The sequence below is a fragment of the Harpia harpyja genome, chromosome 20 (genome assembly GCF_026419915.1).
Source record: "Harpia harpyja isolate bHarHar1 chromosome 20, bHarHar1 primary haplotype, whole genome shotgun sequence".
Classification (NCBI taxonomy): Eukaryota; Metazoa; Chordata; class Aves; order Accipitriformes; family Accipitridae; genus Harpia; species Harpia harpyja.
The window spans coordinates 14462705-14479956 of record NC_068959.1 but is presented as its reverse complement, the minus strand read 5'-3'; the positions used below and the strand labels follow the sequence as shown (position 1 = coordinate 14479956).

General features: G+C 36.1%; 1 protein-coding gene across 3 annotated transcripts in view; it reads right to left on the bottom strand.

Moving 5' to 3' along the window:
- GABRG2 (gamma-aminobutyric acid type A receptor subunit gamma2) overlaps positions 1-17252 on the bottom strand; it is a 70941-nt gene that overhangs the window by 3279 nt on the left and 50410 nt on the right. For 2 of the 3 annotated variants that reach the window (XM_052772215.1, XM_052772217.1), the window contains exons 7-9: positions 4306-4458; positions 2038-2243; positions 188-211 (exon numbers count right to left, since the gene is read on the bottom strand). In XM_052772215.1, coding sequence (XP_052628175.1) covers positions 188-211; positions 2038-2243; positions 4306-4458 — 383 coding nt within the window. The remainder of the gene's footprint in view (positions 1-187; positions 212-2037; positions 2244-4305; positions 4459-17252) is intronic. The other variant, XM_052772216.1, reaches the window with a different exon arrangement.

Here is a 17252-nt window from a genome sequence, read left to right as displayed (position 1 = left end):
AATCAACTCTACAAATTGTTTAGAAATATGTAACCATTCTACTTAATTAGGAAGTTAACTTGAGTAGAATGCTTAGATGTCTCATTAAAAAAAAAAACAAAACAACAAAACACCACTCTCATATAAGCTCTAATAGTTAAATTCAGCAGTCGCATGCAGTGAATTTCCAGTGCAAAAAACATTATACCTTGAAGGAAAACATCCGAAGAAGCTTTCATTTTGTAGACAGAAAAGAGAATCAGAGGGTTTTGTTTTAAATTAAAGAAAGGAAAGAAAGAAAGAAAGAAAGAGACAAAAATAATATAAATTAAAAATATGTTTCTAAAACATAGTAAGTCAAAAAGAACTAAATTTATAGAAGGGTTGGGATAATAGCAATTTAAACAAGTATCTGTAATATAAACCCCCCACATTTTTCACTTGTCACTGTTTTGTAACTACATCTGGGTCAAAGACATAAGATATCAAACTCCATTTAGATCTTTTCATATTCCCAGAGGATTGCAATCTTTTATGTTAAACTGTTTTGAAAGAGACCATTCACAGTTTATAAAAACACTTTTTAGAAAAAATTCTTTTTACCTGCAGGCTGGGTCCTGAACATCCTACTTTTAAGTTTTTTAGATTCTGTGATTGGGATCCAGGCAGTCATTTATAGCATTTATAGTTCTGTTTGTCCCCAAATGCTCACAAATAAGTAATGTAAAGAACAAGTAATCTGCCCTTATATGGACATCTTTTAAGTGAGATAACTAAATTTGCTCTTTAATTGACTGTGACAGACACACATGCACACAGCCAGCCTTTTATTTTGGCCTAAGACAGGCCAGGTTGCATCACCCTCTGGAAGTCCCCCTTTCTTTCTTTTGACCAAAAGAGTCCTATGATCAAATCCAACTTTAGCATACCTAAAGTTAGGTGAGAATTCTTCCTCTATAGTCTTATAGATGTTTTTTTTAGAGTCTACTTCTCAGCAGCTTTTAAAGTTGAAAATATAGCAATAATGCCTAATAAAAGGTTCTTTAATTACTTTTTTTTTTTTTTGGTGCTGTATATTATAACTGAGAGAGAATATCTTCAAAAGTCCTTGAAGATTTTAGCAGAGCAAATCCAAGTGACTTCATTGTTTGCTAGACACCTGAAATGGATTTGAAAATACTCTCTATTAATGTAAAACACTTGTTCTTCACATTTTTCACAGGCATATTTGGGTTTTTTTGTAGACAATTAGGCTATTTTTCCCTCTAGGGTTTTACGCTAATTCTTTTTACCTCAGAGATGCTAGACAACAGACTTTTCAGCTCAGTTGCAAAAAGCAAGGAGAAATCTGTCCTGGACAAAATAAACAACAAACTTTTTCCCTATGTGGGCAAAGCCCCAAACCCCTACTGAGGTTATTTCCAGGATTTTTTTATTGTGGTTATTATATACACTTTTTTATTATTGTGTAGCATGCATCCGTAAGTAACATTGTAAACTGCTAGTCAAATCACTTTCTAAGGGAGAGAAGTAGATAAAGGAGGTAAGAAATACAAGAAAAAGAAGATAAGGAAACAATGAAAAGGAAACAGATGCTTAAGGGGAAATTAGAAAAAGCACACTCCATAGTTTGAATATAAAAGTTTAACAGTAGTCCTGATAATAAGAAAAACAGAGTCATGTCAATAATATGGACATAAGTAAATGGCAGAGAATATTGCTAAAGCTAAGACAGAGAAACTGACAGTTCTTCCATAAAGGTCACAGCAAGAGCTCTATCTATAACATAAATAATGGTTTTGGTGATAGTTGTGATTTGCAGAACACTTTGGTTAAAAGGATCCTTATTCTAAGAAATTAGTTTCTCTGGCATCCAGACAACTGTAATATATGAGCTTTTCATTCTCAAGGTGAATGTTTGCATTCCTATTGATATGAAGAAAGAGTATATATGTAATAGCAAAGTCTGAAAATAAAGTACAAGCATAAAGAAGGATTTAAATGCTCTCTCAGAAAACCTAATTGAATTTTAGACCTTGCTGATAAAAAGATACATACTGGATTTTTCTTCTTTTTGTCTTTATCCTTGCTTGGCTTTCTGTTGCTGACAAAGTAGTGCAAAGTTCCGTATTCCACCAGTGCAGAGAAAACAAAAATAAAGCAGACTGACACAAAAAGATCCATTGCTGTCACATAGGAGACTTTGGGAAGAGATTTACGAGCAATTGTACTTAGGGTGGTCATTGTCAGGACAGTTGTAATACCTGGCAGATAGATAGAAAACAGCAGAAATATTATTACTTCAAGTAACAAACTGATTTTGCCATTTATCTCTCTCTGACTGGTCTTGAAGTATGCCTGGAGTTCAAACATATAGCAAAGATATTAAACAGCACATCCCAGATGTAGATTCAATGAGAGCTTTGAGGATTAACATGGGGTATGATACATTTTTGCACTGCAAGTGCTGCTCTGCAGAATACTTTGGTTAGATGGATTCTGATTCTAAGAAATTTAATTTAGTTTTTTAGTTTCGTAGTTTATATCTAGGGGGCCTTTATTTTTAATTGAGAAACTTAGTTTTAGGGTTTGTGTGCTCAAACCCTTAAACAGAGGTAGGGAGAAGAGAACTTGTGTCAGAGTGAGAAAATCATGGTGGAGAATAAAAATCATTTTACTCCATTCTTCAAAGTAACCTCAAGACCAATCTCAAACTTTTGGTGCTGTTGAGATAAGTTTTGCTTATTTTTAATTGCAGGGTAATGATACCCTGCAAGTAAGAGACATATTTGCAGCCATTATATGAGGTAGAAATTCATGAAAATTCTTAAGAAAGCATGTAATCCAGCAGGAACTTCAGGACAAAATGTGTGTAGGTTTGTATGTGCTACATAAAGAAATAAAACTGTTTCCTTTCTCTTGTCTAAATGCATTGTAGTTGTATGCAAAATAGGCTAGCCCCACACAAATTATCTGCTGCTTGTTATTTAAGTGATTTCTTGCATAAAAAGCAAGTGGAAGGGAATGTCTGTCAGGGTTCCTTGTAATTGTAACTCTGTGAAGTCAGATTTCTCTCTGTGCCAGAGCAGTATCTCTTCCGGCCTCCGTAAGTGACTGTAGTCTATAACTGAGAAGAACTGTGACATGCCTCACCACCCCTTTTCCTTTCAGAACATTATCCCCTGTACTATGATGTGAAGAACATTAAAAATGCATCAGAACAGTTAAAATCCATCACATTTTATATGGCAAATTTCATACCACTGATTTTACCTCCTCAGTGGTACAAATAGACTAATTCTCAACAGAGGGACTGGTCTGTTTTGTGTATCTAAGTAAAATTTAAAATAACAGCTGAATGCCTTTATTAATTTTATACTTCTTTAAAGCAGATTTTATAATCTCTTTTTAGAGAGGATGTGGAAAAGGCAATAAAATGCTTATAACTTTCTGTCATGGGAGCCACTGGTCCTCTATTCCTGTGTTTCTTTCAAGGGAGTTCTGGAATGAAAATGCTGTCCCTCATTTTGCATTTCAGTGCTCTGTGCTGTAGTTCTGTAAAGAAATGAAAATGCAGAAGGAAAAACTAAAATCATTGTCACTTGTGTGAATTTAATGCAGAAATAGAAAATGTGTTTAACCTTCTCTAGTTGAATGCTTCTACTTTGCTAATTCTTACAGCTACAGCTCTTTTGCACAAGCAAGGTTGATTTGGTCTCTCTTTTGGTTTATTTGTGGAACAGTTGCTAAATGTGTAGAAATTGCTAATTCCTATTAATTGTGTGTCACATTTTCATGTATAGGATTTTAGATCCCACGAAATTCAGTTGATTTTGTGGCCTGAAGGCTACATTTGATTGTTGGTCGCTAAAGTAGAAGTCAGGGTGTTATATTCTCCCCTTTTTACCACTATGGCACACAGGCAGCCAGAAAGATTGATTTACTCTTGGTAGTTATTTCATTTGTATTGCTAGTCACTGTGATATGGAAGTAGAGCAAATAAAACTAGTGTATTCCTGCCTCTAATCCAGCAATGTTCCCCATTCTTGATGTTTATAAAAAAATACTGCTGTCACCAGAAAAGATGCAAAAGTTTTTATTGTAGGCAATCTACAATACTCAGAGTTAAGTTCTGACATAGTAAAAAGGAAGAGATGCTAAGATGGTTTAGGCTGTGTTATTCCTTGGAAATTACTACATCCCTTTAAACTAGGAGAGCTCATGTGAAATTTTCTCTCCTCTTACATTTACAAACTGGTGATCCACAGAGGTGTCAATTAAACATCATAACACTTGAATAAAAGCAGGAAGAAAAAAACAACTCACCCAGCGATGTTCTGGCTGGAACTGCATCCTTATTAATCCAGAAAGAGACCCAGGACAACACAACAATAAGTGTGCAGGGAATGTAGGTCTGAATAGTGAAATAACCCATTCTCCTGCTCAGGTTAAAGTAAACAGACATGACGACATAGTCTCCTGTAAAATAAAAGCATACTGAGATGGAATAATATGTTAAAAACCCAACATAAAATTTCTATATAATAGCTAAGGTTTTCCTATTTATGTCTGGGTTATATATATTAAACTGATTCACCAGATATGCTGATGGCAAATATATGCATACCTCTTCTTCAACGCTGGTATAGCTCAAGAAGTAGTGGATTTTCCACACTATGAAAGTAAACGGTCTTGCAGGTTCACTTAGGTAACTTGTACTTTAAGATTTCAAGGGTAAACTCCCTTGCATAGCACAGCAGGCTTATTTCTACCCGTCATTGCTCATAACTTGCAAATGCCTGGTACAGTCCTCTTACAGCAACTGAGCGAGTGGTGGTGGTCCAGTGAATCTCCAGTCACCATGCTGTCCTTGTTAGAATGCTCTCAGCTCTGCTCTCAAATAATGCATGCTTTCAGATGTACTCTCTAAATTATTTATGTTCTTAACTATTCTTCAGGGCTAGGCTGTGTCAATAATTAATTTTTTATTTGCCTGCAGATCTTCTGTTGCATTATCTCCTCTAAAAAGATTTGAACCCACATCTCCTAAGTGCCCCCCAAAGCCAGGCTATATGTTACTCTGGTGTGCATAACACATCATTCCCATTCAATAGTTTTCTGATTCTTTTTCCAGGTTTTCTTCCCCTCTCAAACTATTAAGTAAATTCCATCTGGATTCAGGAATACAGCAACGCTACAGTTTTTGATGTATTTTTTCTAAACTAAAAAAACCTAGTTCTCATCTTTACTTCAGATTACAGCACTCCTGGGAAATCTTGATTGCAGAAGAACTACAGGACCCCAGGCTACAAAAAACTTCATTGCAATTCAGTGAAATGCAGTCCAGAGAAGTCTCAAACTGAAACAGAATAGGATTTGCAAATTTAGAGTGAGATAGTTTTCCAGTGTTATCAAAGAGAGTCTGTGGCTAATATGTATTCTGCTTAGATCGGTACCTTTAGTTAACATTGACTTCTCTGTTTTCAGGCATAATTAAAATTTTAATTTCACCCCAAATAATCCCTTTGAGCCTGGTCACAGAAGAAACTTCAGAGATCATTTTTCAGGTGGTACTTCTTTGTTATGTTATTTTCTGCAATGTGAATGCCCATATCCCAGGGATTAACTGGTTTTAATTTAATTATATTATGTTATAATTAAACTAAAAACTTAAAAAACAAATTATATGTGTGGTTTACAAGGAGATATAGCTGAATATAAGCAACCAATTTTAAAAACTACAGTCTGATTATCCCCTTAATTCACAGAGAAGTTTGCATTATACGTGTATGTCCATATACCAAAACAAACCCAAACCCAAAAAAACCACCACTGTTCAGGAACACTGTAAAACTGAAGCCATAAAATTACAGTATGACTCATTCTTCATCTCTCTGCATCATGTATTAACTTCCCAAGAAGTGATTATTTTGTCAATTTGGGGAATTAACTTTTTTATTCATTTACCTTCATATATGCTATTAGTAGCATTGGTATTTCGAAATTGGGCTTTTTTTCCAGCTATGCTATGATAGAGATTACTTTAAGCAGTAGCTGTATTACTTCCATGTGAACAGTTTTAAGAAGGCTGTTTTCATGCTCAGTGTTATTATTTTACTTTAATGAGACAAAAATTTACCAGACGAAAGAGGTGAAATATAAAGCTGAACATAAATGAAAACACAAAAAGGTAAAAAAGACTAGCTCAGAATTGAAATTAAAAAATCAGATGTTTTCCTTCTGTTATTGCTGCTTTTTCTGAAGCTGCAACTGCTATAGACTCCTTTGGAGTAGCTGAACAGATATATCAGATCCTAGGTAACTACTTTCTCCCTGGTTTTTGTCCTGTACTTGGACAGGTCTTTTTGCCCAACTGTTTTGGTAGTTCTAGCACTCTTGCCTTGTAGGTTCTTTTATTCAAAGAACAGAAAATATCAAAATCTGGTACACAAGCCAGCACTTTCTTACAGGTATTAGAGTCAAATCCAAACCTCAGCACCTGTGCTGAGAAAACAAACATAAATCCAGGTGACCTAGACCAAGGCATACTGCAAAGACTTCATGCATTGTCCTTGTTCAGTAACAGTGTATGCGAACCGAACTGAAAGGTGGTGTGGATAACATATGAATATACATATATGTGTATATAGAGATAGCCTCAGTCCTTCCATTTTATAGACCGTTTCCACATACATTATTTTAGCATGTTTTTTCTAGAAAGCTTGGTGGTGAACATCTGGGGTCTCCATGAAGACTTGTTTGGATTTTTCCTTTAACACAAGGAGTGGTTTTTACACAGTAAGCTATTACAATAATATTTTTACATTATTTTATGCATTATGTTAAAATAAAAATATTTTTTGTTTAAAACGTAATGCATAAGAGCTTTTAAAATATTAACTAACTTGTAAAGGTCTTGGTCCATTCAGCAGCAATGAAACATTACTTTGAATTCTCTGTCATCTCAAGGATGCACTTCAGAGGACAATTCATTTCTATAGAGCAACAGCAGTGTCCTGTCATGGAGCATTTGCTACACAAACTGGAGACAGTCCACAGGGAAGTGTTTTATATCTAATTGAACACAATTCCCTCTGCTTTTTTTTTTTTTTTTTAAATACTGGACTTCTTAACCAATTATGTTTAGAAATAGCATATCTCTGCTAAGGTGTTCCAAAAAGTTAAAAAGTGATGTAATTGTTCCAGATTTTACTGAACCTTCACAAATGTTATTGCACTTTCCTTTATGCAAAGACTTTGTTTCCTAATGGATTTATGTGTAAAAAAATCCAAACCACTCCAGAATGATATCCATAGGGAACACTGTATCAGCTCCTGATATTTATAGACAAAGTCCACAGAATTATCCTGGCAGATCTTATTTCTCATGCCTTTTAGAATTGGAAACATTTTACCGAAAGCTCAGGGAAATAAGAAACCGTATATACTTTATATGGGCTTTAAGGTTTCTACTAATGGAGAAGTTAAATCACAGGAAGTAAAAACTTCGGTGTCAATTATAACTTGGCAGGCAGTGTGGAGTTGACCAGTCTGAAGAATCATTCAAGGATGCATAAATTCTTTTATATTACTTGTTGCTTTCTAATCCGAAAGCCTGCTGGTGCAGGCACTGTTGCATTGTAGAGTAAATTCTACTATTTCAGAGAATCTTACTAAAGAAAGGAACAATGTTAATACCACAGAGAGGTGTTTTGTTTACTTTTTACCTTGGTTGGTTGTGATTTTGGGAAGTGGGATGTACTGATGATTTTTTTCAAGGCAAGAGTGAGAATAACAAATGTAAATTAGGAAATGCCAAGAGAGGGCAAGCCAATAATTCTGTAATGTATTGAATATCTCTTCTAGCCTTGAAGTAATATGAACAATTGTAAATGAAGTATTAAGGAAGACAGGACTAAGTGGTGGGGTGCTCCAGAGGAGCATCTTGCTGGTATTGCCTAGTTTATGTAAGTGACATTGGAATGATATAACAGCAGGCCTTCTGAGATTTTGATTAAGTACTCTGAGCATACAAATTAATGCAAGACCAAAGATGTGCAATTTAGGACCTAGTATCAGTTGTCATAACATGTACATCCAAAATGTAAAATGCATTAAGTCCTCTGCGGAATGTGGACTTGACAATACTTTGCTTTAGTCACACCTTTCATGATGGAATCTTGCCCCAGCCCTGTTTTTGTCCACACTTGTTTTTTCTGACTATTCATGGACTTCCCTGCTCTTCAGCTGGGACCAGCTTAAATACTCTCTGTTATTTTTAGATTATCTCTGTGCCCGAAGTGATTTTTCACTCCTGGTGTGATGCCGGCATGAAGCTGTCAAACTAAGACATTATTTTAGTAAAAAATGGCCAGACTTGATCCTTAGCATAGTGTCATTCATTAGCCCTCACTTGGCAAATTGATAATCTTTTCATTATTACTTCATCCTCTTTCCCTGAGCTCTGGCTCTTGTTTATCTGGTATTGTCTACTGCACAAGAAAGCTTCTGACTGCCAGATTGCTGTTTGGAGGGCTAAAATACTTTTGGATTTTTCTAGAAATGAATTATAATGCAACCTGGCAGTATCTTTGTAAGAAAACATACTTAAGTACTTAACATGTGGCACCCTAATTAGAAGATTTTGGATTACTTAGCCTTTTACCAGCGACCTTATGGTCCTGCCGCCCATTCTAAGATATATATAACTATTACATATGTCTAGAAAATAATACCTAGATAATTTTCAATTTTTAAAGAAATACAAAATTTCCCTGGAAAAAATAATCTTATTACGTTGAAGAGCATAATAAGTCATCCTTAATATATTTAGACCTCATCTCTCTCTCTCTGTATGAATGTATGTATTTCTCCTATTCCTCTGTATTCATCTACATTTGTATATATAGATAGACATAGTTTTCTTCATCTGAAGATATGATAACCAGTTAATTAGTTTCTTCAGTGACATATATTTAAACCAGAATGCAGTCCCTTGGGAAAATGCTATCCAGGTCATGTTTATCCTCACATATAAATACTCATATCATGTTTTCTACTAAATGCATATTCCTGCCAATTATGTTGAGAAGATCATGAGAAGCAGGGCAGGCTTCTGACTTGAGCCACATCATCTTCATACTGCTACTCTGAATGGGAAGCTGGCAATAATCCCCGCTGCACAAAGAGAAAGTCCATGGGCCTTAAGTCACTTCTAGAGTACGAGGTATTTTGAAAAGGAGATGCATACCATCAGTATCCAGTGACCATGTCCTTAGTAAGCCCTTACAAAAGGTTTTATTTCTAACAGTCCTGTGCCATCCTAATTTACACAGACTCAAAGCAGTCTATGTGAACTTTGGAAATTGGGAAGCTCCTCCTACCATGCACTTGTGTGATATAGTAATTTGAAAACCAGGATTCAGGCTCTGTTAGATGGTAGGGGAAGTGACTTCCTGATTTGAGGAACCATCTGTGCATAAGTCCTGGCCTAAGTCCCAAAGGTTCAATAGAAGGAATTAGTGGTGCCAGGAAGCATAGCCAGAGGGAATGTACACTGTACTTAACTGATTTAATCAGCACAGTGGGTGTGATCCTTCATTGCTTCCCCGTTGTGGAATCGTTTATACCTGTGCGAAGTGAATGGGAAATTATACCCATTAGTACTCTCTTTATGCATGTTTAAGTGACTGTGCAAAGTGTAAGGGGGGGGAGGGGAGCGGAAACAAGCCTCTAATTTGTACTCAGAAGTGATTTGGAAGCTAGTACAAATGCTAGAGAAAAGAACAGCTTTCTAACATCACAGGAAATTGGTGTGTTAATTATAGTTCAGGTAGAAATACTTATAGCTGAGATTGTCTCACACTTACTATTATAAGATTCTGTTTTCTGTTGTTTAAAAGGCTGCTAGATTTAAATTATTAAAAGAACTGCAGAAGAGCTTCAAAAATTATATGTTGGCCATCTGGTCAAGTTGTTTGTATGTGTCATTTCAGTTCATTCTCATAGATAGTTTTGGAGTGGAGAAAATTCAGTGTTTCATTTCTGTTAAATATATGGAGTTTTGAACAGGGAAATTAATTGGGTGAAGGGCTGGCCTTTTTACATGTTGGCATTTCTGTGAAAATCTTTCATGGCTAAGTTAAAAGTTTTGGGAAACAACCAATGTGTGCATAGGCATGTGTCCGTAGACATAAGAAGTTTTTTGAGAGTTTTTAAGAAGACTATTCTGACTAGCCCCATGCTATCTCTGTTTCTTACAAAGCTATACACCACTGAAGGGCACAGCAAAACCAGATGGATGGTAGAGGTGGCTCTGTTCTTCTCAAACTTTATTTGTTCCATTATACAATCCACTACCTAAAATCTCCAGAATTTCTCTGTGTGCTGAAAGTATACAGCACGTGAGCTCCTCACCTCATGCTGACTCCATGGTGTCAGGGAGCTTCATTGTGGAGCTCTTCTCCCCCAGGAACTGGAGGTGTTCTATCTCAGGGTCTGAACAGGATTTTCCTTGAGTATTTGGTTACCTCAAATATTTTTGCCAGTGTTTAGTAGTATGAAAATCAATGTGTATTTTATTAATTTGGATAACATTTATAATTTAGTGCTTTTTATGCCTAAAATGTAAAAATCCGTGGAGAAAATAAATTATATAGGAGAATATTGATGATGAATCAATAATTGGCAGAAAAACGCTACCAAGTATTGTTATTATATCTTTTTAAAACTTGAAGTTTTCTTCTACTAGATGGATTTGTGAAACCGCTGAGAAAAAAAAAGACAAGACAGGAGAATAGTAATGCATGAGCCAAACTCTCCCAAAATTTCAGGCCATCATTTGTTCTTTAAGGAGTGATCAAATGACTAGCAACTAGCATTAATGTAGGTCACTGTTTATATGGTAAATAATAGGCACAGTTTTGTTAGCTCAGCCAATAGCTGCCACATGGTTCATACAGACCCAGACATGCACCAGCTGTCCAGATTTCCAGTGGGTTTTTCTCTCCTAATTTTACACAGAAACCAAACAGAAAAGAGCAAGAAATTTTAAAAGTTTTTTTTTTAGAGAATCATATGAAAATATAGATAGAAATGGAACCTTTTCTCAAAATTAACTCATATAAACAAGTACATAAATAAATAACTTGTGTAGATACGGGAAACCCTATCCAGTTCATCTTTCTGGATGAAGTATACATAGGAAAAAAGCAAATTAAAAAAAATCGTGCCACAGGAGGGCACTGTCCCCTCAGAATAGAAAGGAGAAATGATTGCAAGTCTGCCAGTGGAAAACCGATTCTTAACAATTTCTAATTTTTCTCCTCATTGAGTGTTTATACAAACACTCAAATGGCATAACTGACTTCTATGGCTCTGTTAATAGAGGAGCACTTGTAAGAACTAAAGCAACTCTTGTATGATAGAAATATTACCAAAGTAACATCACCTTTGTGCTACAAGTAATGAGTACTAACTGCATAAATTGTTAATGAAGAACAACTGTGGCAGCAGAATTTATCTTCTTTTCCTCATAAATAACTAATAGATACATCCTTGTTCGCTCTCTCTTTTACTGTTAACATGGCCAACACTCTCATTTTCTGTTAGGCAGAGATCATAGCTAGCACTGTTGTTTGGTTTTTTTAAAAGAATGAACAGGTAAATTGTAGTTTAATGGAAAAGATGTGTTTTCTTGGTTTTAGTCGTGGTACATGGAAATACCATTAAAATAGTAGCATATGATTTCTATAAATAACTCCTTTAAGGTATGAGCTTTGTTGTAAGTTCATTGTTGTCAGTACTTTAAGTAAAGTCTCACTCTGAATGAGTTGTATTTAAAAAAAATAAAATGCTTATGATGAATTTGAAAAACAAAAGGTTTTTAAAATGTCTCAAATATTTTGACAGATCTGAAAGGCTTTAATCATTGACCGGTTTGTTTCATGATGTACCCACACTTAAAACAAGATGATCCCAGACCCAAAGGGTTTATTGGCTAAGTCTGCAATATTCAGATTTCCAGAACATGTGAAAAACATCTGTTATTTTTCTAGAGCTGGCATTATTGCATCTTGCTGTGTATTATTTCAGTGCCTTACATTTCTGGGCTGGAGCTATGTACCCAAATCCTACCAAATCCATATGAGCTTCTAATTCTTTCTAGCTCTTAAAATGCCAACCTATTGGACCAGTACTGACTATAAAAATAATAGCAAATGGGACCAAAAGGATCCTAAATGCATCCTTCTTCTTTAAAAAAGTCAGGCTTGGTGCCATTTTTATACAGATATTCTGTAATAGTAAATAATAACTGGTTGGTAAGCTTGTGGGGCATTGCCTGTAAAACAACTTATTTCCTTCATATTGTGCGCCCTTATTCTACTTCTGGCACACTGGAGAGCAGCAGGGTTACCCAAAAACTGCTCCAAGTAGAGAAATAAAATTAAAAAAAAAAAAGAATGGTAAAATATGGACAAAGGCTTTTCTCTTTCATGTCAAAATAGGTGATGGTACCAGAGCTCTGGTGTATGCTCTGCTCAGCAGTGGCTGGATGCAGATGACTGCCCCCAGGGAAGGCAGGAAAAGGGGAGAATGGGGCACTGGAGTCAGACCTCTCTCTCTCAAATCAGGCCAGTGTCAGACTGTGGACTACATTGTACACTGCAGCTCTAATCTAGGATGAAAAAATCATGTAAATAGTTTAAGATTGGTGTACTTGTCCTGATGCATCTTCATTTGGATTTTGTCCCCATCTCTTTTCTTGCCTTGACAGGGCCTATATTTGGAATTCTGCTGGCATTTACTGTCTTGGTGAGGGTAGTGAGTCAGCCTGAAAATGCGGTTCAGTGAGATGTCTTGCACAGTTATGGTGGTATGAGGAAAACATAATATTTTTTCTAAACACACAATTTTCTATGAGGATTCAGATTTAACCCATTCAAATTATTCTCTTGTATAAAACCTGAAATGACCTATTTTTGATGTTTTTTTCTTCTTCCAACAGATCAGAAAGTTCTTAAGACTGTCTGGTTCAGTACTAATAAAACTGTACTTCTAAAATTGGTAATTTGTCACATGAAGAGATGATATTAGGTCCTCCAGTGCAATATGTTTTTACATATATCACAGGAAAATAATTTTGGCTGAAGTATTTGATCACTGGGCACGTGAGTGAATTTTCATAAAGATAGGACAGAAATTTGATCACAGTGCTGATCATAAGCTGATATTTATGAGATCTGTTGGTGTCCACAGCCAGAAATTAAAAGTCTAGGGAAAAGGCAAAATCAGAAAGAACACTGTCCCCAGATATCTGACCAAGAGACTTTCTCATTATCTTATCCTTTGCCAAATGCCCTTTTCATTGTTTCTGTCCTTCACCATTTTTTGTTCTTTCATTGACTCATTTTTAGACTGCATAAGGGCCAGACAGTTTCAAAAAATAATTAAGTTTCTTCCTTTTCAAAAGTGCTCAACAGTCTCTTTCCCTCTGAGGTTTAGCAGCAAAATACCACTATTGTGTCATAGGGAAGTCATGACGTGAAATAAAATACAATGAATGTTTACCCTTTAGGGCAAAGAAGGAAAGAAAATCTGCCATGACATTGTAGATATTTGCTTGCAACAAACTTGAACCACTTGGAAGCGGCGCCGTTCTCTACCTGACTGTTGGCACTTGCTCTGTCTGGGCATTATATAAAGAATGGGGTGATTCACGGTCATTGCTGATACAGCACAGCAACTGTACTAGGTGATTTCACCCCAATTTTAAATATCCATTTCTAAGCCGTGATTATAGCTTTATTATGTAATGAGGTAAAACAATATTAAGACTTTGACAAAGCTTGCACTATAGTCCATTTATATAAGATTATCTCTGGGATTCAGATAGCTGCAAGCCTGGTTTTCAATTTACATTCCAAAGGATGAATCCTAACTACATTGCACAGCAGGGAGGAGGGCGGGGGATGGGAGGAGATTTCTCTTTTTTTTCCTGTCTTTAAAGAGTAACGTGGATGTCTGTGTGCGAATGTGCCTGACATCAAACACCTTGATTTCCTGCGGGAGCAGGGACAAGAGAACTGGAGTTAGTTTATGTTTGTGTGAAATGACAACCCCAGCTGATGAAACTCCTGCAAAATAAGATGAATCATTACAGCCATCCAAGCAAATGAAATTTCTTTATGTATGACATGACTTTCTGCCTGACAGTTCTGGATTTTGTTTGGTCCTTGGCCACTCATTCCACTTGAAGTGCTGTTTTCTCAGTTCATTTGACAGAATGTGTTCCACTTCTCATTAGTTTCTAATTATAGGAGGAAAGAATGTAATGACACTAGACAGTAATTAAAATCTATTACTGTTTTTCCCACCTTCCCTTTGAATTCACAGAGACAAGATTCACCCTAAGAATTTTTTGTTGCTGAAAAATGTCAGTATGTGGAAATGTATTGAGGGATTGAAGGTGAACTTAGGTGTGTTTGTTTCTAAGGTTCCATCTGTGAATACTAGAAGTTGGAAGGGAAAATGAATGTTATTGGCCCTATATATTTACGTATGATTTTTTTTTTCCTGGTTTGGGACATAATTACAAACAACTGATCTTTTTTATTTGTTTTTGAAGGCAGCTAAGCTACTACACTGGCATTAGCAAATACAGGAGGATTTTTAGTGTGCAGGATTAGTGTTCAGATGTGGCAGCAGCATGATGTAATAGGTTGCAACTGCTGTGAGTGAACCATTATGCTCCAGTGTGTAAGTATTCTGCAAATTATAGAACCTTCTGCTCCCTTTCCCACTCCCCTCCTGCCTAGGAAGCATCAACCCTGGATGAAAGCTCAGTGTCTCATCTCTGAATGGTTAGGAGTGGTTAGGTTTCTGAATAACCTGTTTGACTTACTGTGATAGAAAATTGGAACAGAGATGAAAAAATGTGAAATCTCAAGTAACATGAGAAAGTAGAGTCACAATTTCCAGGCAACACAACCAGTTGGGGTGCTGTTCTGTTAGAAATCTTGCTGTGCCTGACACATTCAGGCATCCTGTGTCCTTGGCTCTTCTGGATGTCTGGTTGTTTTCTGAATACCTAAGGAAAAGCTGTCTGCTTCAAAAAAATTATGCACGTATACCTAAGGGCTCTGTGCATGTTTAAAGCAATGACTTGATTAATTTTGAATATTTGATTTATTATCATTTTAATAATAAAGGTTTGGAGATACAGTGAAATCACCAACATAAACAAATAGGAAATATTTTTTATTGTATTTCATTAATTTTAAGGTATCCAGATGGTATACCCACTTCCTGGCAACATCCAACCCTGCCTGCTCTTACATACAGGGAGAACTGGAAATAACTGGTTTGTTTCCATACTTCAAAGCATGAAGCACGCCACATCCCTGGTACTTTAGATCAAACACGCTATCAGGATTATGAAATGGCATAAAATAAGAATTGTCAAAGCTATGTAAATTTTATCATATTGAAATTTTCAGCAGTTTGCATCAAGGAAAAGCACAAAATGGTGGCTCTTTTTGTTTTACAGGGGTGGTAAAGCACAACATTTATGCTGTATCATGGGTCTACATATTTGGACTTCCTAGACAACTGTGCAAAGGATTTGTGTGAAAAGGGAGAGTGGGCAACTCCAGGGGTAATAAGATAAATGTAAGATGTAAAAATGGGAATGAAGTTAAAGGTGGTACTTTGAGGCCTAGGTTAAAAACTGCTAACATTAAGTACCTGAAATAACAAAGTTAAAAGCAAATGGTCAATCAAAAGGAACAGACAACTCCCAAAGGGAGTCAGATCTTAGGTGGACCAATTCCTTTTATGGTGTCATCTCAGCTAATCTGATATTAGACATTAGGGCTCTGTTTGTGGTCAATGGATGAGTCTGTGGACAGAACTGCTCCCATACTGGCTGAACAAGAGACCCACGTGCCATCTATGTACTCTACTGTAGGCTTCCTAAAATTTCAGAAGTGGTTGAAAATTAGATACAGGCCTATTTGCTGAACACCACAATAGAAGAAAATTAAGTATTTAATATTTTTGGTCTAAATAACAACAGATTTACAGACATGTTAGAGAACTCCCTTGAAATTAGTACTGTTTAAAGAGCTTTGTGCATGTCCTGGTTGCTGAAATGTCTGCACAGGACTAATGCAGTTCATAAAACACAACTTCTTGGATTTGCTTTTACATCTTTATAAATTGTCTTGCATGGCAAAGGTCATTCTGGAATTCTTCTGAAAGCCTTTCATTCTGAGAGAAGAGGAATTTGAGGTTACAGTACATTTAATCTTTGATCTTGATGTTTCCAGTTATTTTCAGAGCCAGGAGACAGTATTACATAACCTGAGGCCACAATAAAACTTCATGTTTTCTTCTACTTCCTCTCCAGAGGAGAGAAGCATGACTGCATGGAGGCAATGTTCTGCAGGGGAGCTACAGATTTCACAGATTCATTCTGTCTGAACCCCACAGCAGAAGAAATATTTCTACAAGAAAGTACCACTTGAACACCAGCATCTCGCTTCCACTGAATGCACAGGGAGATTACTGGAAAGACAGCACCATACATAAAAAGCTCAAGTGATGCTGGGAGGAATACAACATGCTTTATTGCTCAAATTCCAGCACTATTTTATTATTATTATTATTATTTTAGGATTTCAATTCCATTTATTTTTGGCTTCCTTTAAATATTTTAGAAGATTTAATCAGCAAATATTTAGTTTTAACCCCCCAGGAAACCATCTAAGTAACCAAGACAAGACTAAAACTCACCCGGGCATGACATCCTGGAAGGCAAAACATCAAGGAGCAAAAGTAGTACAGATCAAACCCAACTTTCTTCAGAGCTCAGTGTGATCAGCTATGAAATGTCATGGGCTTCAGAGAGCTAGGGCAGCTCAGTAATAAAAGAAAATGATGTTGAGCACAAGAACCCAACAAAGATACATAATAAAAAGTAAATTGGCTTGTTGGAAAACAACATAGCCCAAAAATATCTCAAAGAAGCAGTATGGATTATTGGTTAGGACACTGAAGCAGCAGGCAAGATATCTCAGGTCTAGTCCCAGCTCTCTCACTGAACAGCTGTAGAGCTGTAGGATAACTATTTCTCTTCTCTCAACTCATCTTTCCTCCCATGGATGTTCTTTGGAACATGTGCACACTATGTGCTTCAACAACATCTGGCAGATTCTGCTCTAAACTTACATGGAAATATTTAATGGCAGTGGTTGAAAAAGAAAAAATAATAT